Genomic DNA, 25,104 nt, shown 5'->3' with positions numbered 1-25,104 from the left:
TGTGTGTGTGTGTGTGTGTGTGTGTATTTCACGCAGAGAGGGACACACAGACACAGGATCTCACTGAGCTAGCCTGGAACACATGCATTCTAGGCTAGCCTCTACCTCTTCACCCTCCTTTCTCAGTCTTCCAGATGCTGGGGTTACCAGCCAGGCATGGTGGCGCACACCTTTAATCCCAGCACTCGGCACTCAGGAGGCAGAGGCAGGTGGATCTCTGTTCAAGGCCAACTTGGTCTACAAAGTAAGTCCAGGACAGCCAAGGCTACACAGAGAAACCCTGTCTCAAAAAAAGAAAAAGGAAAAAAAAAAGCCAAATGCTGCGGTTATAAGCATGCACCAATGTGCCTGACCCACATTAATTTTGATTTGAACCAGCTATGTCATCATGTATGAAGTCCACTTTGAAGAGTAACTGTCAATTACACAGCAAGCCAGTACCTAAATGACTGCTTAATTGCCTTTAATTATAAAAGTGAAAGTGTTTTGATTTACTTTTTATTAATCCCTTAGTGTGGCTGAAAGCAATTCTGTGAACTAATTTGTTCTAGCACACATGCTGCCAAATGAGAAATTGAGACTACCCCACAGCTATAGTTTAGGAAATGAGCTCTCCCTGCGCAATGTTTTTCTATTTTGTAAGTGTCGATCAGTTGGGGGCTGAAGGCAGAAATGCTTATTAGAATGACTGTTCTTTCATCGGGACTGAGAAAGGTGTGCTTAAACAGATATTGTAGTCCTTTTCCTCAAGACGTTTTATAGGTTGACCAAACTAGGAAAAGAAATCTTTGTTCTTTAGATTAATTCACAATTTTGAAGATAATAAGTGCCAAATCATTTCTAGTGTTTTATTGTATACATTTTCTTTTTTTTTTTTTCCCTTGGTTTTTTCGAGACAGGGTCTCTCTGTAGCCTTGGCTGTCCTGGACTCACTTTGTAGACCAGGCTGGCCTTGAACTCACAGCGATCCACCCGCCTCTGCCTCCCAAGTGCTGGGATTAAAGTCGTGCGCCACCACGCCCGGCCTATTGTATACATTTTCTTTTTACATTTTTTTAGTGTGTGTGTGGTGTGGTCACACACGCACAGTCGGGAAACTTTGTGGACTCAGTTCTCTCCTTTCACTTGTATATGGGTTCCAGACAGTTGCTTTTGCCCGCTGAGCTATCTTCGGGTTCTTTCTCTACATTTTCTTTTGAGCATGGCCCTTTGGGTGTGTCCTAATAACCGATGTTCCAGAAGTTCTCATAACCTCTCCTTCAGGACTTTTACTCTTGTTAGCCAGGAAGCCCCTCCCTCATCTGGGACTCCTTTCTCAGTCTTCCAGATGCTGGGGTGACCAGCCAGGCATGGTGGCCCACACCTTTAATCCCAGCACCCGGGAGGCAGAGGCAGGTGGATCTCTGTTCAAGGACAGCTTGGTCTACAGAACGAGTTCAGGACAGCCAAGGCTACACAGAGAAACCCTATCTCGGGGGAAAAAAATTACCATTTTTGTTTGAGAACATAGCTCACGTAGCAGAGTGCACTGATCCCCGGGTTCAGTTACCACCTCCACATAAAGCTGGTGTGGTGGCACAGGCCTGCAATGCCATCAGTGCGAAGGTGGAGGCAGGAGGATCAAAGTTCAGTGTCATCTTTGACCACATAGATGGTTCAAGGCCAGCCTGTCTCAAATTTTTTATTTTATTTTATTTTTTTTATTAGCATCATAACAGTTTGCAAACAACTCAAAAGTTTTAAAAGTTATTATTTTATGTCCTACACACAGCATATCGTCTTTAAAGAATTGAAATATTAAAAATAGAATGTCTTGGTTCTGCAAAGATGGCTCAGCGGGCTCCTCTTCCAGAGGACCTTGGTTGGAGTCCCCAAACCAACAAAACATCTGTAGCTCAGTGAAGTGAGAGGTTTATCTGTTGCTGTGGGTCTGGCAGGACCCAGGGGCTTCCTGTGGTTCCTTCTTCTTTTCAACATTCCATACATTTCAAACCCACAAATTCCCAAGACATTAAGACCTCTCTCATTGCAAGATGCTAAGGAAGTATTTTTTGTATGGGCCTTACATTCCGAGAGAAGAAATCTGAGCTGCACACAGAACAGTGCTAGTGTCCTGGGAACCAAGAACACCTTGGAGTAGAGCAGAAGACACTGACGACCAGACTTTTAGGATCAAACTTCTTAAAATTGAGGCAAGAGTAGGCAGAGAAAACACTACTACTTCAGAGGTGGGCCGGTTTCATTACATTTATAGAGTTTTCTGCGTTCCTTCCAATTTCTCTAACTGCTGTTTGGCGTTGATACATACTACTTTTTAAAATCTTTTTTAAAATTTTACTTTTTGAAACAGGGTCTAATGTATCCCGGGCTAGCCTTGAGTACCTGGACCTCCTGACTGGTGGGTACAGGCATGTACTACCGTACCCGGTTTTCTGCAGTACTGGGGCTGGATCTCATGCTAGGCAAGCACTCTACCTCTGGATTACACCCACAGCCCCTACTTTAAATACTTCAAAATATAAATATTTTACAACTATAGCTACCTGGCATATTCGGCAAATGCCTCTCTTCTTGACCACCCCTTGATTTCTTAGAATCTCTTTGGAATTCTTACAGCAAAGGGAATGTCAAAATTTCTGTTTTGATTATAAACAGATTGGGGAAGCTTTAAGAGGAGGAAGGGAAGCCTGTTTATTAGGTAGCCAAAGTGAAAACATTCATCAATAATTTCAGGACCAAAAGAGGTGCACCTTTTAAAAATAGTTATAGGAGGGCTGACAGGATGGCTCAGTGAGTAAAGATAGCTGTCACCAAGCCTGACACCCTGAGCTCAGTTCCCAGAACTCACATGGTAGAAGAAAACTGGTTCCTCAGGCTATCTTCTACCCTCATTCATGGTGGCATGTACGCCTCCCCCAGTACACTAAACACTGTTTTTTAAAAAATAAACAAACAAATAAAATAATTGTGGAATAATTCTGAAAATCAGTTGAAATAAGCCAGTGTAAGAAATGAAAGACATCAGAGTGTTAGCTTTTGTCCAGCAAGTGTCTCGTAATGTGAGGGGCCCAAGGTGGGGGGGGGGGGCAAAGTGCTGAGTGAGGTGCCTTTGGCAGGCTGTCCTGAGGATGGGCATCAGCTGAGGCAAGAGGCGTGGCTAGTGAGGCAGCTCAGTGCCCAGCTCAGTGCCCTTGATGAGTTCTGCCCTCTCTAGTGTTAGTGAGTTCTCAGGCATGGGGGTCCTGGCACCTTTGGTGTTACTGGAGTATGCTAGGCATGGCGTGCAGTGATGGAGGTGGGCAGGGATGTGTTCCCTTGTAGTGAGTACTGCAGGGTGAGGGTGCTTTCCAGCTGTTTTCACGCCTCTCTCTGTCGGTTCCTCCTTGTAATGGTTTTCATCCTTGTCCCACTTTCTCTTCACCTTTTCCTTCTTCATTCTTTCTTATCCATGATACCTCTGGAAATTGACTTCTGTAACTGTTCTGGTCAATGTATATCCTTTTGGGTTATAGAGGAGCCTGACATCATTAAGTCACAGGAGCCATTTTCTGCTTTAGTCATACTATGTGTGAATTATTACTGGATACAATTGGGGATTTGATGATGGTTAATGTCTGAGTCACTGACAAAACACCTGTATATACACATGAGAAAAAAATTATTTTTAGAAAGAAAAGCTAATAATTACAGAATAAGTGATAGAATTAGAAATCACTATTTTATTCTGTTTAGACAAATAATAGGATTATCAACCAATAGTACAGTGAAAATTTGATGGGAAACTTTTTTAAGGTTTATTTATTTATTTTATGATGAGTGCTCTATCTGCATGTACACCTGCATGCCAGAGAGGGCATCAGATCCCAGTATAGAAGGTCATGAGCTACCATGTGGTTGCCGGGAATGAACTCAGGACCTCTGGAAAAGCAGTCAGTGCTCTTAACCACTGAGCCATCTCTCCAGCCCAGATGGGAAAATTTTAAGTGGAGAAATTGAGCTGTTCCCTAGAACTCACTGTTTGGTAGCAATATTAAAAGTGGGGCAGACAAATAAAATACACCGTATAGCATGACATAACACAGAAGTCACCAAGGTTTTATGTAGAGGTTCAGATGGCTAGTACCTTAGGCATTGAGGGACACGTGGCCTTTTTATTTTTTATTTTTTTGGTCTCTTGCTATTATAGTATTTGTAGTTATTGTAATTATCGTGAACTCTGCAGTGAAGGAATGTGTGCCTGGGTTATAGGTTATAGTAAGACTTTTGTTTTGTTTTGTTTTGTTTTTCAAGACAGGGTTTCTCTGTGTGTACTGCTGGCTGTCCTGGAACTCACTTTGTAGACCAGGCTGGCCTCAAACTCACAGAGATTCATCTGCCTCTGCCTCTGCCTCCCAAGTACTGGGATTACAGGTGCGCCACCATGCCTGGCTAAGACTTTTCTTAATGAAACTGATTGGGCAAGATTTAACCTAGCAGTTCACGGACTGCTAACACAGTAGGAAATAGCACCAGTTCTGAAGTACATGGTCCAGGAGACACCTGCAATAAAAGAAAAACAAGTTTAGGAATGTGTGGAGTCCTTCTATAGGACATTGGTGCCTTTCTCCAAAAAGGGAGTGATGTGACTAGAGAGATGGCTCAGTGGCTGCTCTCGCAGGGGACCCAGGTTCAATTCCCAGCACTCCTGTGGTGGCTCACAGCTGTCTATGACTCCAGTTCCACGGCTTCCTTCTTCCGGCCTCCCCTGCCACCAAGCATACATGTGTGCAGACATATGTTCAAGCAAAGCACTCATCCATGTGAAGTAAATGAAAAAAAAAAATGGTCTTGTTTGTTTGTTTAAGAGAAGGAAAAGCAGCCAGGTGTGGGGACGAGTGCCTGTAATCCCAGCACTCTGAGAGGCAGAGGCAGGTGTGAGTTTGAGCCAGTTTGGTCTACAAAGTGAATCCAGGATTGCCAAGGAAGGCTACAGAGAAAGCCTGTCTCGGAGGGGGAAAAAATGGGTGTATCTTTGTGTGTGTGAGTGTGTGTGTGTGAGTGAGAGAGAGAGAGACAGAGAGAAAGAGAGAGAGAGAGAGACAGAGACAGAGACACAGAGAGAGAGAGACACAGAGACAGAGAGACAGAGACAGAGAGACAGAGACAGAGAGAGAGAGAGACAGAGAGACAGAGACAGAGAGAGATACAGAGACAGAGAGAGACAGAGACAGAGAGACAGAGACAGACAGAGAGAGAGAGAGAGAGAGAGAGAGAGAGAGAGAGAGAGAGAGGAGGGCCCTACTGGGATGTGAGGAATCAGATAGAATGTGTATGTGGAATTCCTCATTGTAAAGTTTCTCTTTGGGACAATATGAGAAATGTGAATTCTTGTGCTTTTATGAACCATCTGGCAAAGTGTCAGTAATTATTGGAAATCAATACATGAGGATTGCTGTGCTGCCCTTGATGCATTTCACATGTTTGAGAGTAAGTTAAAGATGGAAAAATGGCCACAAAGAAAGTGAAGAAGACAACCAGAACTACACACACACACACACACACACACACACACACACACACACACACACAAAACCCTGTCTCAATGAATAAATAAATAAATAAATAAATAAATGTAAAAAAGGAAGGAAGAACTAAATGAAAAACAGTTCTGTGCAGCTGGAGAATTTCTTTTCCTATTGGTGTTCATTTTAATAGGTTCCTTTTCCCAGTGAAAACAGAGTTCTTATTTTCATGTTAGTGTTTCAGACAGTTCCAATTACGTGAGTACATGTGTGCCACTTACATTTTTATCCAGGAACAGAAGTCAGATTACTTTACTTAGCTGTTAATTCTTCATAATTGCATAGAAAAGGGCTCTAGATCTTTGGTATTGAGTTTGCTAGCCAAAGTGACAGATCTTTTGCCTTAAAATTTTGAACAGAGGGAAAACAAATAGAGGAAATAAGTACAAGATAGCAAAAATTTACACTTTTTTAAATGACCAAAGGGAAATGCAAGTTCATAATTAGCTTGAGATGCAGAGCAGTGGATCAGAACAAATAGCTGTTGGCTGGGCAGATGGCCGGAATGTGGCTGTGCATCGCCAATCACCACAGCCTACTTTTTTTTTTTCTATCAAGAGATTCAAAGCTGACTTTCGAAGTGACTCATTCCTTTGCTTAGAGGATGAGGTAATGCTATTGTGAGGGGTGATGTCATCCCTACCTGAACTGCATGCATATAGATTGCTGCTCAGGCTCTCCAGGAAAAGCACCATCTGCTTTCATATCTACAGCCTGAAAGGCTTTGCAAAGACTGGTGCAAAGGTCACCAGCCTGCAGTATGACTCATTGGCAGCCAATCAGCGGAGGGCAGCTAATGAAAGGTAAACTTCTAAAATCATAACCCAGAAGTGTGACAGGATGATTTGATACAGAATCACAATTCTTTTGTATCGTATGTCTTGCATTTACTGAGTTACTGCCGTTGAGGCTCTGACTCTTTTTTTTAAAAAAAAAGCCGTTTTTTCAATATGGTCAGTCATCACAAACCTTCTTGGTTGTTTAAAACATTTTCTTTTAAATTGGATATAAATGTTCTGTTACGTTGGAGGTGCATAGGTCATTCTTGAATTTCAGGCCACATTAGTTTGACAGATGCTTTTTGCAGTTAGGAGCCTGTGTGTTCTCTGAGAACCAGCTGCTACTTTATGGGGAAAGAGTTGCTTGTGAAAGAGGAAACATGTCAGAGGAAATGCTCACCACTTGCAGCAGACCCACTGACTCTGCCTTCGTCTTGGTGACAGTGCTACCCCACACCCTTTGAATTTACTGTAGTATGAATCTGTCATTCTGCTTGCTGTGTAGAGTGTCAAATCCTTAACCTGTGATGGAAGACAGACAACAGTAAATACTTGATTTTGTCATTTATATCCTGAAATGGCAGGCACACCACCTGCATGTTGTTGAATAGGATCTATAGCACAGCACACATTGGTTTTAATGGCAACTCTAAGGCAGACACTCTACAAATACAAAGTTAGTTGTTTTAAATAGAATATGCTATTATCAAGAAATATAAGAAAGGGGGCTGAAGAAATGGCTCAGTAGTTAAGAGAACTGAGTGTCCTACTACATGTTCTAGCAGCCACATGGCAACTCTCAACTACCATATGCAACTCACACATGTGATGCATAGATATGTATGCAAGCAAAACACCAGTACACATAAAGTACAGTTTACAAGAGAGAGATAAAGAGCTATAAGGAAGCAAAGAATAAACAATAATGTTAAACTAAGTAATATCATGTGGCATACATTCCAGTGTCTTTGGAGAAATTAAGAGAAATCAGATAATGATTAGACATGAGCCTGGTAATCACGGTCCTTGGGAAATATAGCAAAGAGGTTGCTATAAATCTGAGGCCAGCCTGGGCTACAATATCAGATCTGTCTCAAAACTACAACCGAAAGACCATATAAATACCCTAATCATTGTCAAAATTTCTGCCTAGAATTAACATTGATAATTCTTGTCTGATCTAAACTTTATTCTCATGGCTAAAAAAAATGCTAATTTTTCCAATTCTAGACTGACTTCCTTTTTAAATTTTCTATTGGTACTTGTTTTATTTTTTTATTGGTCCGTCTAACCCCGCCCCCTCTCAGCAGTCCTTACGTTGTCCAGTAGCACGCATCCATCCTTGCTCTTGGTTGTAGTAAGTTGGTAACGGCTCACCTCGTACCTACTCCACCTCGGGCCTCAACACAGACATTTCCTTTCAGGAGAAAATTAAAATCTGGACTGTGGTGTTGAGTCATTAACAGTCAGTGGATACAAACAAATTCTGAACACTCCTGTGCCTGCCAGACACTTCTGTAATAACTTTGAGAACAAGAAGTCAAGAATAGGGCTGAGTATGATACAGTTCAGTGGCGGAGCATCCAGCTAACGCCACTCACCAGTTCACTGGCAGTTGTGGATTCGCTCTCTGCGGCACCGGGGTCCATCCCTACCCAGTAAGACAGATACGGAGCAGCTAGAGCCGTGGCTCAGTGGTTAAGAGAACCAGTTGCGTGGTTGTGCTGGCAAAGGGCCTGGGTTCACTTCCCAGCACCCACATGGCAACTCATTGTAACTCCTACTCCAACACCCCCTTCTGGCCTCTACAGGCACATAGTACACACGCACGAACACAAGCAAAACATGAAATAAATAAATCTTAAGAAAATAGAGATGTGAAAGTAGAGAGGCTGGGGAGTAGAGCACAAGTCCATTGCCTAGGTCTTTGGTTCAGTTCTTAGCACCTAAAAAAAAAAAAGTACTGCTGTACTATAGAGTGGAAAATTTTCTGTCAGCAAGTGTACACTGCTGGTATTTAAAACAGGTAAGTGATGGCAGGTTGAAGGCCAGGTAGGGTTGTAGTGGGCAATTGTATAAGAAGGTGTTCCAGGGAGAAGAAGCACGTTTGCCAGTGAGTGAGTGAGTGGTAGCGGGGCTGGTGGTTGTTTTGTTGTGTAACCACGCTAGATTTCTGCCCACACAGGGAAAAGGAAAAGACAAGTGACAGACAGGTTGTTGGAGGTCACGCAGGACTTTTACTGTCCTCTTCAGGATTTCTAGTCCTTAGGATTTGGGGTCTTTAGAAAGAAAAGATAATAAAGAGCCATTGAAGACTTTTCAGTATTGTAACAAGCTTACCTGGCCCAGAGTGATTAATCTAGAAGATACATCAGCTTAGACTGAGGGAATTTCCAGGTTAGGTCTGTAAAGAGGTTATTATAATAGCTTAGGTCAGGTGCAATAAAGATTTGAACTAGAATATTAAAGTGAATCAGGGGAGTGGTCTTCACCTGACTTCCGGACCCCCAGAGTTTAAGGCAGAGGTAGAGGAAAGCCAACTTACAGCTAAGGAAAGCCTGCTGCTTCAGGCACCAGAGGCTGCCAGGGGCGCTCTGTGGTAGCAGGTGAGGCTGACATTTGTTTGAAGGGTTTGTTTCGCATGCATGGTTTGTTTTGTCTTTAACTCTTTCATATTCTCTTTTCCCAAAGCTTTAAGCCTGATTGACCAAGACAAAAGCTGTGTCGTTAATTGGTGTTGATGAAAGTTTATTTCTAATGCCAGTGGAAGGTCAATGCCATGATCTGTACTGAAATTCCTAAGACATTCTTAGCCTGAGACCTCAGGTCATGCCTGGTTTCCTTTTGCCCATGCTGCCCAGCGAATCCACCATTGAAACCCTCCTACTATAACACAGCTCTGGTGACTTCCCAGCTGCCTTCACTGCTAACTAGGCTTTGTCTCCTGCTTGCCATCTGTGCTCCTTATCCTGTTCACTTTTTTTTTTGTGCCTCAGTTACGACCAGGTCATTTCTACCCAGAGGCCTTTGCAAGCTTATTCCCTCAATGTCAACATGATCTACTGTTTCATGTTGGGAGCTTTGCCCAGCTGTTATTAACTTTCTCAGCAGGACCTGCCATGAGTTCTCTATGGACAGTGTCTTCCCACTCAACCCACATTTCCCTCTGCCCCTTCATCTTTAATCTACTTCCCCCTTATGGTCTCTGTCACTAACGTATTACAAGCCCTGTAGGATAGTGATTTTTGTTTGTCTGTTTGCCTTTCCTGAGCCACCCATCAAGAATTTTGTTTAGCTGGGTGTAGTGGTCCATGCCTTTAATCCTAGCATTCGAAAGGCACAGGCAAGTGGGTCTCTTGAGTTTGAGGACAGCCAGGGCTACAAAGGAGAAACCCTGTCTCAAAAGAAAAAAAAAAACATTTAAAAAAGAGAGATTTTGTGTAAGGAAGGAAGGATGACTGTACACATAAAAATGCTTAGGAGGCTTAGTTCCCTGCTGTCCAGGTCACAGCAGATTTAAGAAAGTAAATGAAGAAAGACACTGGTTGAATTAGCCTCCCTCACCCAGTATTCCTTCAATCCCCGTCTGTGACAGCAACGGCCAGAACAATGTAGGCCTAGAAAATAATGCATGCTACCCAGTTACTAGAAAATTATATTGTTCCTTCGCATATTAAGGGCTATAAAAACTACAGTAGCCTTTGCTGTTTTAGGAGTGGACGTTTGTTTGTTTGTTTGTTTTTACTTCACCGGGTCCCCAGGCTCTCTTTTGGCAACTTATTCATCAGTATAAGACCTTCTTGATCCATAGGAGAGTTTGAAAAAAACCATACTGGACTGTCAGGCCAAGGGACTGTAGGCCCGTGAGGTGACGGGAGGTCCTTCTCAGCTCCTTCTGGCTGATAGACTGCGTTCTTTTATATGTTTCTCAAAACCCTACATCTTAGTTACTGCTCTTCCAGGGACAAGGCCTTTACAAGTCGTCTTTTGTTCCAGGTGTTCGGTAATAAGATGATAATCCCGTCCCTGGATGGAGACCTCTTCCAGTGGGACCGCGACCGAGAGAGCATGGAGGCTGTCCCTTTCACTGTGGAGTCACTTCTCGAATCTTCATATAAATTTGGAGACGATGTCGTTTTGGTTGGAGGAAAATCTCTCACGACATATGGACTCAGTGCATATAGTGGGAAGGTGAGTGGCAGTGTATATATGGGGGGAATTGGAAAACAACAGCAGAGAAGAAACAGGGCTTTTAGTCAGGTCTCACTATGTAGCTGGCCAGCCCGGAGCTCACTGTGCACACACAGCTGGCCTCAAACTCTCGAGATCCACCTGCCTGTGTGCTATTGGCAGTGAGCTCTTCTGCATTCTCACCCTGGGGATAGATTTGTTTTAATAAGACAGTTGTGAGGTAGTAATGGGAAACTAAGTTTACCCAAGGTAAGAGTAAGCCTCAGAGCTGGGATAACAGGAGAGTTAGCAGATACGACCTGCCGCCCTAGGTGCTTTTGTAGTTTGTTAGTTTTGAACTCTCCATAATGTTCCTAAGGATTGTGTATTGTATAGCACATTTTTACAGGCAAAGAGCCCTTCAAAGATTAGTAATAATCCTCAGAAGAATAATTGCTGCTTGTTGTCTGGTTTGGTCCTATAAAATTGCCCATGGAGAAAGCTGTTGCTCTCTAAAAAGATAAGGAAATTGAGCCTTTAACAGATTCAGAAACTTCAAGGTCAAATTTGCTTCCAATCAGGCTGGTGATAAAGTCATCAGTGACCCTGATTCTCTCCAGCAAGACCCCTAGGCCCCAATCCACAGTTAGCCTGCCTCTTATGAGTAGACAGTTTCTGTATAGTTTCCACTATGCAAAGGAGGACTGGGAATGTGACGTCTTAATCTATTGGATACAGAGCTGGGCCTTTCACCCACCTCGCACGGATGCTTTTGCTTTGCGCACTCAGCGGCATCTGAGGAGACTGCGCATTCCGTGCTGTCCAGCCCATGTCTTCAGTCTCCCTTTATGTTTGTATTCCCCTGTGTGAACAGCAGGTTGACCAGTCACCTGGTTCTCTGGCTAGGTGTATTGCTACAAGAAGTCTGGGATTCTAGCATGTTTCTGCTTTGGGTGATGATTTTAGTTTGGATCAAACTGAGGATCCTCCTTTTTTCTTAGGTCAAAGGGTATTAGAAAAAAGGTTCAGGTTTTTCAAAAACATGTACATAATGCAAGGCAGAATTGTGAGACTGATCGCTTTGTCAGCTCATCTGGAAGTTTAGTAACGACATTCCTGCAAAGATATCGTTGGTTATTCATTTATTCTTTTTTTTTTTAATTTTAATTTATGTGCATTAGTGTAGGGGGTGTCAGATCTTGGAGTTACAGACAGTTGTGAGCTGCCATGTGGGTGCTGGGAATTGAACCCAGGTCCTTTGGAAGAACAGGCAATGCTCTTAACCACTGAGCCATCTCTCCAGCCCCCTATTCATTTATTCTTGTATACTCCAAGAAACTCCCCCAATAGGGCTCAAATTGTGTAAGTCCTTAAAATCATGCATTCCCTGAAGTAAATATTGTTGGAACTTGCATGGTTCTAAATAACTCCTTTTAGCATTTAGTAATCTACTTGAAGCCCATAGCTTAGATACTTATTATGGATTTAAAAATTTTTTATTTTACTTTTTAAATATTATAAGCCAGAAGCCAGGTGGTGGTGGCACACACCTTTAATCCCAACACTTGGCAGGCAGAGGCAGGAGGATCTCTGTGATTTTGAGACTAGCCTGGTCTACAGAGAGCATTCCAAGACAGCTAGAGCTGTTATACAGAGAAACCCCGTCTCGAAAAACAACAACAACAAATCATAAGCCAGGCATGGTGGTACATGCCTTTAATCCCAGAACTAGGGAAACAGAGGCAGATGGATCTCAGAGTTTGAGGCCAGCCTGATCTACAAAGGGAGTCTAGGACAGCCAAGGCTGTTACGCGTGCGCATACACACAAAGGGGGAGGGAAGGGGATGGGGGGGAGGGAGGGAGGGAGAGCGAGGGAGAGCGAGCGCTGTTGGACATGGTGGCGCACACTTTAATCTCAGCACTTGGGAGGCAGAGGCAGGTGGATCTCTGTGATTGCAAAATCAGATTTGTCTACATGAGTAAGTTCCAAGTCAGCCAGGGCCACATAGAGATGTCTCTCTCTCTCTCTCTCTGTCCCTCCCTCCCTCCCTCCCTCCCTCCCCCCCCCTCTCTCTCTGTGTGTGTGTGTGTGTGTGTGTGTGTGTGTGTGTGTGTGTGTATGTGTCTTCTTTCCTTGACTCGTCTTATATCTGTCTTTTCAGCTGAGGTATATCTGTTCTGCCTTGGGGTGTCGCCGGTGGGATAGCGATGAAATGGAAGAAGAAGAAGACATCTTGCTTCTGCAGCGCACACAGAAGACTGTACGAGCTGTTGGGCCTCGAAGTGGCAGTGAGAAGTGGGTATCAGAATATGAGTAAAGGCATTGTTTAGGAGTTCCAAAATCTAGGTGTGGGGTGCACACCTTTAATCTGAGCAGAGGTCAGTGGATCTCTGAGTTCTGTAGACAGAACTCATGGAGGTGGGGGGTAGGGACCGGCAGAGCACAGCTCCTTTAACCCAAGATTTCTTGCAAACTTTTCTTTGTAGAGATTCTGTGAAGTATTTGTTAATCTAAAAGCACAATGTACTTTGAAGAAGAATAAATGTTAATCCCAAAGATGTGAGGAGAAACACCGCAGACTCAAATCACCATGTCCAAATTAATTAAAACGAGCTTTTTTATTCATCTTCACAACTGTCTTCTGCTGAAAGCAAGGTTCAAGAGATAAGCGTTAGACCTGATGGGCATAAGGGGTAGGGGACCCTAAATGGGGCACTTCGCAGCCGAGATAGGTAGGGTTGCACGAGCAGAATTTAAGCAGGACAAATTAGTCCTAACAACCTCCTGAAACAAACACATGATTGCAAGATGGTTGTAACAACGGGTGGTCATAACACGGTAGCCATAGCAACACTTTTGAAACAAAGTAAGGTTGCATCGTGGTTATAGCAGCCTTTGAAGCAAAGACGTGATTGCCATTCCTGGGACAAGCAGAACAGAACCATGTAGTTAAGGCTGCAGGTGGGGCATGGCCCAATTCCTGAGAAACAGATTTAATTATAAATAGGAATGAGCCTTAGTATGTCTTTACCGTAAGGTGGCTCTCAAGCCTAAGATACAGCATCACATCATGTGCTACAAGGTGTGGTAACCAAGAGTCCCATGGGGTGAATGTATCTTATCCCTGTCAGGTCAGTGACACTTGGCATAGTACCGTGACTGATGGAAGATATTTAATGGCAGGAAACTCTTAAAACAAAGTTAACCTGTGCTCTTTGAATGTCTAGCAGGTGGTTTCATAGTTTGCCTCATTAGCTCTATTTTAATTTACTTACCTTTTCATTTTTGTAGTGCCGAGGATCACTTTGCACGTGCTAGGCACTGTTCCACCTCTGAGCTGCAGTCCCAGCTCCCAGTTTTAGAGTAGCCATTTACTCTGCCTTCCTTAAAAGCACTAGCGCTTCATTTGACCTGATACTCGTGTTTTCAAATAATGCACCCCTTACATGACTTCCCACTTAAATAGATGGTTCAGCTATTGGATGTGCTGATCTTCTCTCATGCCCACACTTTTTAAACCTGAGCTACTATAAGCTCTTGAGTTCCCTGTGTAGTTAAACACTTCAGACCCCATATTGATCTTTTGAAACTGAGCCAGACTTACAGATTTTGTCACCTGATGAAATAGAATTCAGGTGTCCTTCTTGAAATTTGTTTTTTCAACCCCAGTGAAGAATGCATTTCTTGCTTTTTTTTTTTTTTTTTTTCCTGGCTGGTGAATAGAGCTTTACATTTGCCTGCCGCTGTTTATCCTGCTGAGGCTGTTAAGTCTGAGAGCTCTGTGGGAGCTTGGCCACCTGGGCCCGAAATGCAGCTTAGCCAATTTGTGAGTTACCTGAACCGAAAGGGCCAGTGTGTGTGTGTGTGCGCGCACACGCTGCGTTCCATATTTCTTAAGCATGAGCATATATGTATATGTACATATATGTATCACTGGATTTCAGAATTCTTATCCGGACTGTTTTATATCTAAGGGACATGACAGGATAGTTAAATCAATAGTTCCGTGGAGTTTCTGTTTCCTAACTATAGAGGAAGCTCTGCTGCTTTACAGATAAGAACACAGACACCTCGGACAGAGTGAATGACCCACCATATCTTGGTCACCAGAGATCTGACAATAGGGTTTAGATGACAGGGAAAAAAGTTGAAGTTGATTCCGCAAAATCATCTTTTCATTAGAATCTAAAATTGATTTATACATCTTGCCTTTTACGTTGGCTTATTAGGCTGTATTTTACTCTGCTCAGGTAATTAAGAAATTAAGGCAGGCTGCATGTCACTTCATTTTAACGTGACTTTGTTGTGCTTTATGAAATATGGGTCAATGTTTGAGAGAACGTCTAGCCATACATGTTTCCAGTTTACAACCTCAGGATGGCTAGTTGCATGGCTCTCTCAGGCCCTCTTGTGGTGGAAATCAGCATTGCGTTCCTTTCCAGAAAGTGTTTTCTTCAGTCAAAAAACTGTGCTGTGTTATGTGGTCCCTTCATTTAAATATAAGATTCTAAAACAGGCCTTTGTAAATTTAAGGTGGAATTTCAGTGTTGGCCACTTTGAACTTCGGTATATTCCAGACATGGGAACTAGAGCTGGATTCATCGAGAGCACCTTTAAGCCGGGTGGAAACAAAGAAGACTCTAAAATTATTTCAGATGTGGAAGAACAAGAAGCCACTATGCTGGACACGGTGATAAAAGTTTCCGTGGCTGATTGGAAGGTCATGGCGTTTAGTAAGAAGGGAGGCCGCCTGGAATGGGAGTACCAGGTATTCAAGGGTACTGACTCCCTGGCTGTGTCCTCCACTCCTTGTTTGCTGCACTGCCACACTGCTAGAAGGGGCAATACACTCACTCACTACCCGCCCACCCCCTCCTGCTTTAAAATTGTGACTTAAGAGGCATTTCTGTGGAGCTGCTGAGATGGTTTAGTCAGACGAAAAGCTAGGCCTCGGGACCCAGGTCTTACCAGCCATGGGAAGGCAGAGAAAGGTGGATCCATGGAGCTCGTTAGCCAGCAAGCCTGGCCTAATCAGTGAGCTCCTGTAATTGGTGAGAAGCCCTGTATCAAAAAATAAGATGACGTGACAGAGCTGAGGAGATAGATGGCTCAGTGGTTAAGAGCGCCTGGTGCTCCTGCAGGGGACGCAGGTCTGGTTTCTAGCACCGACATGGCTGTTCACAACTGCCTGTAGCTCCATGTGCAGCCGATCCAACACTCTGCTGACCTCCACAGGCACTAGGCGTAACACACATGTACTTAAAATAAAAATAAACAAACATACATGTAAGCGAAACACACATGTACTTAAAATAAACAAAATAGTGTGCAAAGCACCTGAAGAAGCTAGCCAGCATTAACATCTAGCTTCTACATGTGTGTGTATCTGCACACCACATAGCCACACACACAGAAAGAGGAAGACTAAAAATTAATTAATGTGTGCACACAGACAGACAGACATTTACAAGTTGAAACCATACTGCTTAAGTTGCTAAGGTTTTTTCTCTTTGTGTCTAGTTTTGTACTCCAATTGCATCTGCCTGGTTGGTGAGGGACGGCAAAGTCATCCCCATTAGTCTGTTTGATGATACAAGTTACACAGCAAATGAAGAAGTCTTGGAAGACGAAGAGGACATTGTAGAAGCTGCTCGAGGAGCCACAGAGAGCAGCGTGTACTTAGGTGGGTGGGTTTAGCTAGTAACTGATGCCCATAGTGCAGTAAAAGGCCACTGATGCCCAGCGTGCAGTAAAAGGCCACTGATGCCCATAGTGCAGTAAAAGGCCACTGATGCCCAGCGTGCAGTAAAAGGCCACTGATGCCCAGCGTGCAGTAAAAAGCCACTGATGCCCACTGTGCAGTAAAAGGTCCACTGATGCCCACAGTGCAGTAAAAGGTCCACTGATGCCCACAGTGCAGTAAAAGGCCACTGATGCCCACCGTGCAGTAAAAGGTCCACTGATGCCCACCCTGCAGGAAAAGGTCCACTGATGCCCACCGTGTAGTAAAAGGTCCACTGATGCCCACAGTGCAGTAAAAGGCCATTGATGCCCACAATGCAGTAAAAGGCCATTGATGCCCACAGTGCAGTAAAAGGTCCACTGATGCCCAGCGTGCAGTAAAAGGCCATTGATGCCCAGCGTGCAGTAAAAGGCCACTGATGCCCAGCGTGCAGTAAAAGGTCCACTGATGCCCACAGTGCAGTAAAAGGTCCACTGATGCCCACTGTGCAGTAAAAGGTCCACTGATGCCCACCCTGCAGTAAAAGGTCCACTGATGCCCACAGTGCGGTAAAAGGCCACTGATGCCCACAATGCAGTAAAAGGTCCACTGATGCCCACTGTGCAGTAAAAGGTCCACTGATGCCCACCGTGCAGTAAAAGGTCCACTGATGCCCACCCTGCAGTAAAAGGTCCACTGATGCCCACCGTGCAGTAAAAGGTCCACTGATGCCCACAGTGCAGTAAAAGGTCCACTGATGCCCACGGTGCAGTAAAAGGTCACTGATGCCCAGCGTGCAGTAAAAGGCCACTGATGCCCACTGTGCAGTAAAAGGTCACTGATGCCCACAGTGCAGTAAAAGGTCCACTGATGCCCACAGTGCAGTAAAAGGCCACTGATGCCCACCGTGCAGTAAAAGGTCCACTGATGCCCACAGTGCAGTAAAAGGTCCACTGATGCCCACAGTGCAGTAAAAGGTCCACTGATGCCCACTGTGCAGTAAAAGGTCCACTGATGCCCACAGTGCAGTAAAAGGTCCACTGATGCCCACTGTGCAGTAAAAGGCCACTGATGCCCACTGTGCAGTAAAAGGTCACTGATGCCCACTGTGCTTGGTTGATGGTCCTTTCAACTTAGTTACTGAGCACATTCTTTTGGCTTAGTTACGTTAATGTTTGTGCTTTGGTTTGCATTCCTGCAGTTTCCCCACATGTCCAGTTCTGCAGCCTAATTAGTATAATATATTCTTTTCATCTGAGACCTACAGTAGAAAGGCTTAGAAACGATCTCACTGTGTGGAGCAGTGGTTCCTAGCCTTCCTGATGCTGTGACCCTTTTGTTCTTTATGTCGTGGTGACACTCAACCAAAACTTATTTTTGTTGCTACTTCATAACCGAAATTCTACTGTTATGAATCATAACATAAGAGTCTCTGTTTTATGATGATCTGGAGAAGCCCCTGTGAAAAGAACATGTGACCACCAAAGGGTCATGACATACAAGTTTTGAGAACCACCTTTCATCACAACTGTAGTGGTTTGCTCACCTCCTACAAGCTATAGTTTGTTTCTTTCATAACATCTTTACAGCTTTTCTGAAAAACAGAAACAAAGTTCTCCTGTGATTCTGGACAAGGAATATCATAAAAATATATTTTTAAATTGTTTGTATCTGTTTGGATTATTTTAGGTTATAAAATTTAATGCCACTCATACGTCAACCCAGTTGCCATGAAAAGCTGTAATCTTAACAAATAAATGTTTTTGGCAACATGCAAAGGTCAAATATATCTTTAAGTAATATATTCATGGAAATACAGAATTCTCTTCTTTTTGTTAAATAAAATAAAATACCATGCATGTTTTGGCAATAAGCATTTGGCCAAACTGTTAGTTATGGGCCTGAAATTATAGTTTTTTAGATAAACTTCCCTTACAGAGACAAGCACTTCATCTCTTTGAGGCACACGGAGTCTTATTTTTTAATGTTTCAGTTGGAACAATTTTCTGTTACTGAAAAGGCGCTATTTATTCAGAGAGGAACATAGAGGCTTTATATGTGCTCTTGGGTTTTGTTGAGTCAGATGTAAATACTTTGAGCGTCTTCTCTGGAAAGAGCTATGTTGCAGACAAAGAAGTAAGTGAAGTTCATCTAAGTGCGTTGAATCAAAATGAACTTATAAGAACTCCCGTCATGGGACTGACATGTTTTTGTGGTTGACCCAGGGATGTACAGAGGCCAGCTGTACCTGCAGTCATCCGTCAGGGCCTCAGAAAAGTTCCCTACAAGCCCAAAAGCCTTGGAATCTGTCAATAACGAAAATGCAATTATTCCTCTGCCGACGATCAAGTGGAAGCCCTTAATTCGTAAGTCACTTAGAAACTTTGCACATACTAATAAAGGATCTAAGAAAGCCAGCTGTTGTAGCATGGGCCTGCTGCTCTTCAGCTGCATAGTGAGTTTGAGTCAGTTTGGGTTACAAAAGACCCTATCTCAAAAAAAACAAAAAACAAAAAACAACAACAACAACAACAAAAAAGACAAAACAAAAGAAACCAAAAACCCAACAAAAAGCACACCTTAATTCCAGGCACTTGGGGGGGGGGCCACGGGGTACAGAAGCAATCAGATGCCTGTTAGTTCAAGGCCAGTTTGTTCTGCACAGCCAGACTACACAGAAAGACTGTGTCTTCAAAACCAATCAACAAAAATAGCATTAAAAAGGGGAAATAATATGGTGGCCATGGTGGTGCAAAGGCATCCAGGTCTCTGAGTTGGAGGCCATTCTGGTCCACAGAGTGAGTTCCAGGACAGCCAGGGCTGTCACATATCTTTGAGACAAGTAAATGAATCTGGTATGAATTCTTAGTTATCTTTTCACACTTTTTGTGTGTTTTCATTATAAATGTTATACTTGAATTACTTTCTTTAAAAAAAGTTTTTTTCAATTGTTTAGTTTACTTTTATGATGAGCATGCATGCCCTTGCACGTGAGTCCATCTGAGGACAGCCATGCGTAATTCTGTATTTCCACCTCCATGTGGGTTGCAGAGCTCAAGCTCCAGTTGGAGGCTTCTCAGGCAGGTGCCTCTGCCCAGTGACCCATCTTGCTGACCCTTCAGTGAGTCCTTGAAGGACTCTTTCTGCATCTGTTGTTTGAGATATGGTCTGACTGTGTTGCCCAGGCTCATCTCCAACTCCTGAGCTCAAATTATCTCCTTCCCCACAAGACTGGGGAGAAGTCTTCTTCCTAGTGTGGGACTGATTTGGTCTCAGTAGCAAGGATGTTGGACTCTTTGGCCTGTGTTCTTGAACTAAGCTATGGGTAAATATCAGCTAAGTGAATGAAGGAGCCTATGCCTTTATTAAAGTCACAACGGTTAATAGTTTACATTCTCTTTAGATTCTCCTTCTAGGACTCCCGTCTTGGTTGGGTCTGATGAATTTGACAAATGTCTAAGTAATGATAAGTTTTCCCATGAAGAGTATAGTAACGGTGCGCTTTCAATCCTACAGTATCCATATGGTAAGTGTCAGTACTCATAAATGGAAAATACTCAGTTTCATCTGTCCCATTCAATTATTTAAAATTAACTAATAGAATTAAGGAAAAGGTAAGTTGGGTGGGTGGTGGTGGCACACACCTTTAATCCCAGCACTTGGGAGGCATAGGCAAATGGAGCTCTGAGTTCAGGGCCAGCCTGGTCTACAGAACAAGTTCTGGGACAGCCAGGGCCGGGAGAGAAGCCCTGTTTTGGTGGGGGGAGTGGGGGAGGAACAACTCTTATAGTTAACAGAAAACCCTCTTTGATGTTTTCCTCAGATAATGGTTACTATCTGCCGTATTACAAGCGAGAGAGGAGTAAGCGGAGCACGCAGATCACAGTCAGATTCCTGGACAGCCCACACTACAGCAAGAACATCCGCAAGAAGGACCCCGTCCTCCTCCTGCACTGGTGGAAGGAAATATTTGGAACCATCTTGCTTTGCATCGCAGCCACAACCTTTATCGTGCGCAGGCTTTTCCATCCTCAGCCTCACAGGGTAAGATGCTCTTTCAGCCTGATGTGCTTCAAAGTGTTTACTAAATAGAAACTGACAGGATAGGGAGGTTAGTGTACTCAGACTTTACTGTAGAATCACCTACGCCATCTCCATCACTTAGCCAAGAAGGTACCATCTAGGGATGCAAATGGTCCTAGAGTGTGCATCCTCAAATATAAACAGCCAGAACTGCTACAGAATAGACAGTATGACAAAGCCTGCTGCTGCTACGCTGCACCCTCACAATGTGTGGCTGCAACGCAGTGTGGGATGTCTGTGTGTCTGGAGGCACAGTAAAAGAAAATACTAGCCAGTTGTTTCCAACTTGTTTATAATGTTGCGGGAAGGCTGGAGAGGTGGTTAAGAGCACCTGTGCTCTTGTATAGGCCCTGAGTTCATTTTGCAGCACCCACACCAGACAGCTCTCACCTGCCTGTAACTCCAGCTACAGGGCATCTGACACCCTCTTCTGGCCTCCGTGGGTGCCCACATATACTTGGCATAGAGTCATACCCACATGTACACATAAATAAAAACAAAGTATCTTTTTAAACAATAATGGTAGTAATACATTTCTAACCACTATTGTGTATGTGTCCTGCATGGCTGTGATGCAAGGCGTGGCTGCACCTCATGTCTGTTTTCTTATCTTCACTCAGTCCTCACTCCGTTGTGTTCTGGCTTTCACTCCTTACAACTCACAAAGCTGACCTCGACAAAAGGTTTAGCTGCCCTTTTGTTAAATGTGGTGTTAAATGTCCGCTGGCCCAGCCCCCTGTGATGACACTCTTGTGTGTGTCTCTGTGGCTTTTCCTTCCTTGACCCAGGCCATTCCAAATCTTCTTTGTGAGTGGTGAGTGATCCTTCAGGATTTCACCTTCCTCAGCCTCTCTTGGCCATCACAGGACACCCAGTGTCCAGAGAGTCTCCTCACATGTCCTCCTTTTCTTTTCAGCACCAAGCGCCTTATAAAGAGATTCCCAGATCTCCCCTCCCTCCTTTTGTGTAAGATGGGGGTCTTAGTCTGTAACCCAAGTTAACTGGAACTGACGGTGTTCTGCCTGCCTAAAGACTCCTGGTGCCGGGAGTCAGGGTTTGATCCCAGATACAAATCCTTTCTCTAGAACAACTTTTTCTTTTCTTTTTTCATTTATTTACCTTTATTTTATGTGCATTGGTGTTTTGTCTGCATGTATGTCTACACGAGAGTGTCAGATCTTGGGAGTTACAGACAGTTGTGAACTGCCGTGTAGGTTCTGGGAATTGAACCTAGGTCCTCTGGAAGAGCAGTCAGTGCCCTTCCATCTCTCCAGCCCAAAGATAGATTCATTCATTCATTCATTTGTTATATATGTGGGTGTTCTATCTGCATGTACACCTGAATGCCAGAAGAGGGCATCAGATCCCAGGATAGATGGTTGTGAGCCACCTCTCCAGCCCCATACAGCTTCATAGTGGGAACTATACAACTAGCTGAAAGGAGCCGAACCTCAGAGTGTGTTCATCCACCCCACCCATCCTCAGCCTGTCCACGGCGTTTTCGGTCTGCAGAGCTCCACTCTCCTACCACAGCCAACCCATCATGTTCCTCATAAGTCACTAGATCTGCCACCGTCTTCTTTCTGAGTGCCTCTGTCTGTTTCCATTTCCTCGGTACCAAATACTGTCACTCGTCATCTGTTTGCTAAAATATCTTCTACCTGGGTTCATGCCTCTAGTCCACTCCTGTCTGCAAGTCTTTCTCCATCCCCCACTCCACCCGCATTTCCTGGTTTTAAAACCTCTAATAACTGACTACACAGTCTTGTTAGAATAAAGTTTGTCCTTCTTCAAGTGTGCAAGGGCTCTAAGCGACTCATGCCCTGCCTGTTCTGCACTCATCTTCCCCATACCTGGATCCTTAGAGTCCCGAGTTAGGTTCTCTGCTTGTGTCCCTCGCTAATGCATTTAATAGGGACTGTCTCATTTCTTTCTGCCCATAGATGACATTCTGGACCAGTTAGTTAATTGGTACACAGCCCCTGGCAGGACAGGAACCAGCTAATGAGTAGATGAGCCGTGATTACCTCTGCCTTTACCATGCTAATGTTTAATATCCTCTGGAACAATAGCTCTCGCCTTTCCTCATGCTACAGCCCTTTAATACAGATCCCCAATTTGTGGTGACCCCCAGTCATAAGATTATATTCATTGCGACTTTATAACTGTAATTTTGCTACTGTTATGAATCATAATGTAAATATTTCTGTTTCCTGTGGTCTTAGGCGGCACCTGTCAAAGGGTCATTCAACCCCCAAAGGGTTTGAGAACCACTGCTCTAGAAGATCTTTTAGGTGGTGGTAAAGAGACGTTGCCGGGTTTGGTTTTCTGTTGTCAGTGCATTTTTAAAAGCATCTACAAGGGCTGCAGAGATGGCTCAAAGGTTAAGAACACTTCTCTTACACAAGAGCCTGGTTCAGGTCCTAGTACCCATAGGGCATCTCACAACCATCTGTCATTGTATCTCTAAGGAATCTGACATGCTCTTCTGGCCTGCGTGGGCACTTCCACATACATATACATACGGTGCATACACATACATGAAGGCCAACATTCATACACATAAAATAAAAAATATCTTTAAAAAAGAGAAAAGAAGTAAAAATCCGTTTACCGACAAGCGCCATGGCAGTGGGAACTTAACCCTACTGAAGTCCCAAAGGGAATGGCTGCTGGTGCGTGGGCTTTGTTCCGGTGCTGTTTGATTGTCAGTGTTGTCGCACAGGCTACAGCTTTGTCCTAATAGTCACTGCTTTCTGCCTTCTCAGCAAAGGAAGGAGTCTGAAACTCAGTGCCAAACTGAAAATAAGTACGACCCTGTGAGTGCTGACGCCAGTGACAATAGCTGGACCGACATAAAGAACTCAGGATACGTGTCCCGGTAAGGCTCAGGAAGTGAGGGTGCGTACAGCCAGCTGTGGTGGACTCGGCTGTGAAGCCACATAAGTCTTCCATCACGCATGAGATGCCGCTCTCTTTAGGAAATCAGAAGGCGCTACGGTTGGCCCTTGAACTGTTAAGGGCTTTTGCATATGGGGGGGGGGGGTGCGGATTTGTTCCGAGGTCCTTGACTAGCTATTTTTAGGGACTCAGATGATCGCTCTTCCTTGTCTGGGAAGGTAATTGGCCCAGGGAGGGTTGGCATTGATTATGTCTCCTTCTTAAGTGTTCTCTGACCAGCTGAGGCAACTGCTAAATTAACGTGAGTGTACAAGTCATAACGAACCTCGTAAGAGCGACGCTGTAGAACAGCTGAGTCTCCACTCTGAGAGGCTGGAGCAGTCTCCGGCACACATACATTAATTCTCAGTTACTCAACAGACATTTGTTAGGCCTTGGATTTGCCAGGTAGTTTCCAGATTCTAGAAATACAAAGAAAAAAAAATGTTTTGCCCATATTTATGGTCTCCATGCTGTGGTGGTGCTGAGACACATGAGCTTCATCGTAGCTACAGAAGAAAGCGTTCCATACATTCCATGGACGGGGCTGGGGGAACGTGAAGACTGGCGAGGCCAGCAGGATGAAGGGAGGCTGGGATTGCATTATGTGCAAAGAAGCAGCTATCCCAGTGGAGTACAGGGCAGGAACAGGAACCCTGAACCTAAGAGGGAGTGATACACAGCGTAGGTCAGACCATGTCTCCTCCTGTGTTCTCACTACAGTACCCAGTGTACATAAAAAAAAATAAAGAAATCAGTTCTGCCGTGGGGAGCCCAACTTCAATGTGAACTGGGCTTGGAGTGAGAAAATACAACCATGAGACACACTTTCCCCTCTGAACCTGTCAAGAAACTTAGGCAGGCAGGCCTGGTACCTTGTTGCTGTAATCCAAGCAGTCAGGAGGCCAGAGCAGCACGGCCATGAGACACCAAAGAGAGACAGGCTGCCAGCGACGGTGACGAACACATTCTATGATGGGCATACTGACTGCTGAGGCAGCCCTGCATGTCAGCTTTGGTTCCTACTGAGAGTTCCAGCTACACGTGTACTTAACTATAACAAGACTGATTAACTTTCTATAGAGGAAATTAATAACCAATGAAATACAGCTAAAGAACATTTTTAACAGAGTCAGAAATGCCAAAGGAAGCAAAAGCTTAGAGATTGGAGACAGTGTGTTTTGGTAGCCGACAGAAAGTTTGGGGTAGGACAGAGCATTAGTACAATTACTATAAGAACAAGTGACTACCAACTAATCAAGGCCGTCTGTGTGTTTGCTTATTCATGTGAAATGCATGGCTTTGTGTGTTTGCTTATTTATGCACACAGGTGAAAGAATACTGCTAGTAACACTCAGGCTGTGCTTTTTATGAAGTATATGCTGACAGTTTATGAAAGTTATACATTCGTGTGTGATGATGTAATATTGAACTGGTTTTGTTCAATATTGAAATGTTATTATAATATTTTAAAAGGCTCCTTTTTTTTTTTTTAAGATATCTAACAGATTTTGAGCCAATTCAGTGCATGGGCCGTGGTGGCTTTGGAGTTGTCTTTGAGGCTAAAAACAAAGTAGATGACTGCAATTATGCTATCAAGAGGATCCGTCTCCCCAATAGGTAATGGGTGATACTGTTTAGTAAACTCAGATCTCATCTCGTAGGTAAAATGTCCTTCTTGTGCTCACAATCACAATGTAGTTTCTTCTTCCAACTGTTTAGTTCTGAGTGCTTCCAGGTAGCAAGTGGTCTTAAAGTTGTGAGCTACAGATTGCTTTAAAGTGTGGCCTTTCAGACCAGGAAGATATATAGCTTGGAGGTTAAATGCCCTTGCTGCATAAGCATGA

The 25,104-nt window shown here is 43.9% G+C and overlaps 1 protein-coding gene across 1 annotated transcript in view; it reads left to right on the top strand.

Annotated features, from left to right (window-relative positions):
• EIF2AK3 (eukaryotic translation initiation factor 2 alpha kinase 3) overlaps nt 1-25,104 on the top strand; it is a 65,861-nt gene that overhangs the window by 21,797 nt on the left and 18,960 nt on the right. The window contains exons 3-11 of the mRNA XM_084765626.1: nt 10,337-10,531; nt 12,674-12,807; nt 15,046-15,280; nt 16,033-16,195; nt 18,460-18,600; nt 19,638-19,760; nt 20,058-20,278; nt 23,086-23,198; nt 24,755-24,877. Of these exons, the coding sequence (XP_084621752.1) occupies nt 10,337-10,531; nt 12,674-12,807; nt 15,046-15,280; nt 16,033-16,195; nt 18,460-18,600; nt 19,638-19,760; nt 20,058-20,278; nt 23,086-23,198; nt 24,755-24,877 (1,448 nt within the window). The remainder of the gene's footprint in view (nt 1-10,336; nt 10,532-12,673; nt 12,808-15,045; nt 15,281-16,032; nt 16,196-18,459; nt 18,601-19,637; nt 19,761-20,057; nt 20,279-23,085; nt 23,199-24,754; nt 24,878-25,104) is intronic.

The sequence above is a fragment of the Acomys minous genome, assembly GCF_964271855.1.
Source record: "Acomys minous genome assembly, chromosome: 17".
NCBI classification, from domain to species: Eukaryota; Metazoa; Chordata; class Mammalia; order Rodentia; family Muridae; genus Acomys; species Acomys minous.
This window is presented reverse-complemented; position numbering and strand designations above follow the sequence as displayed.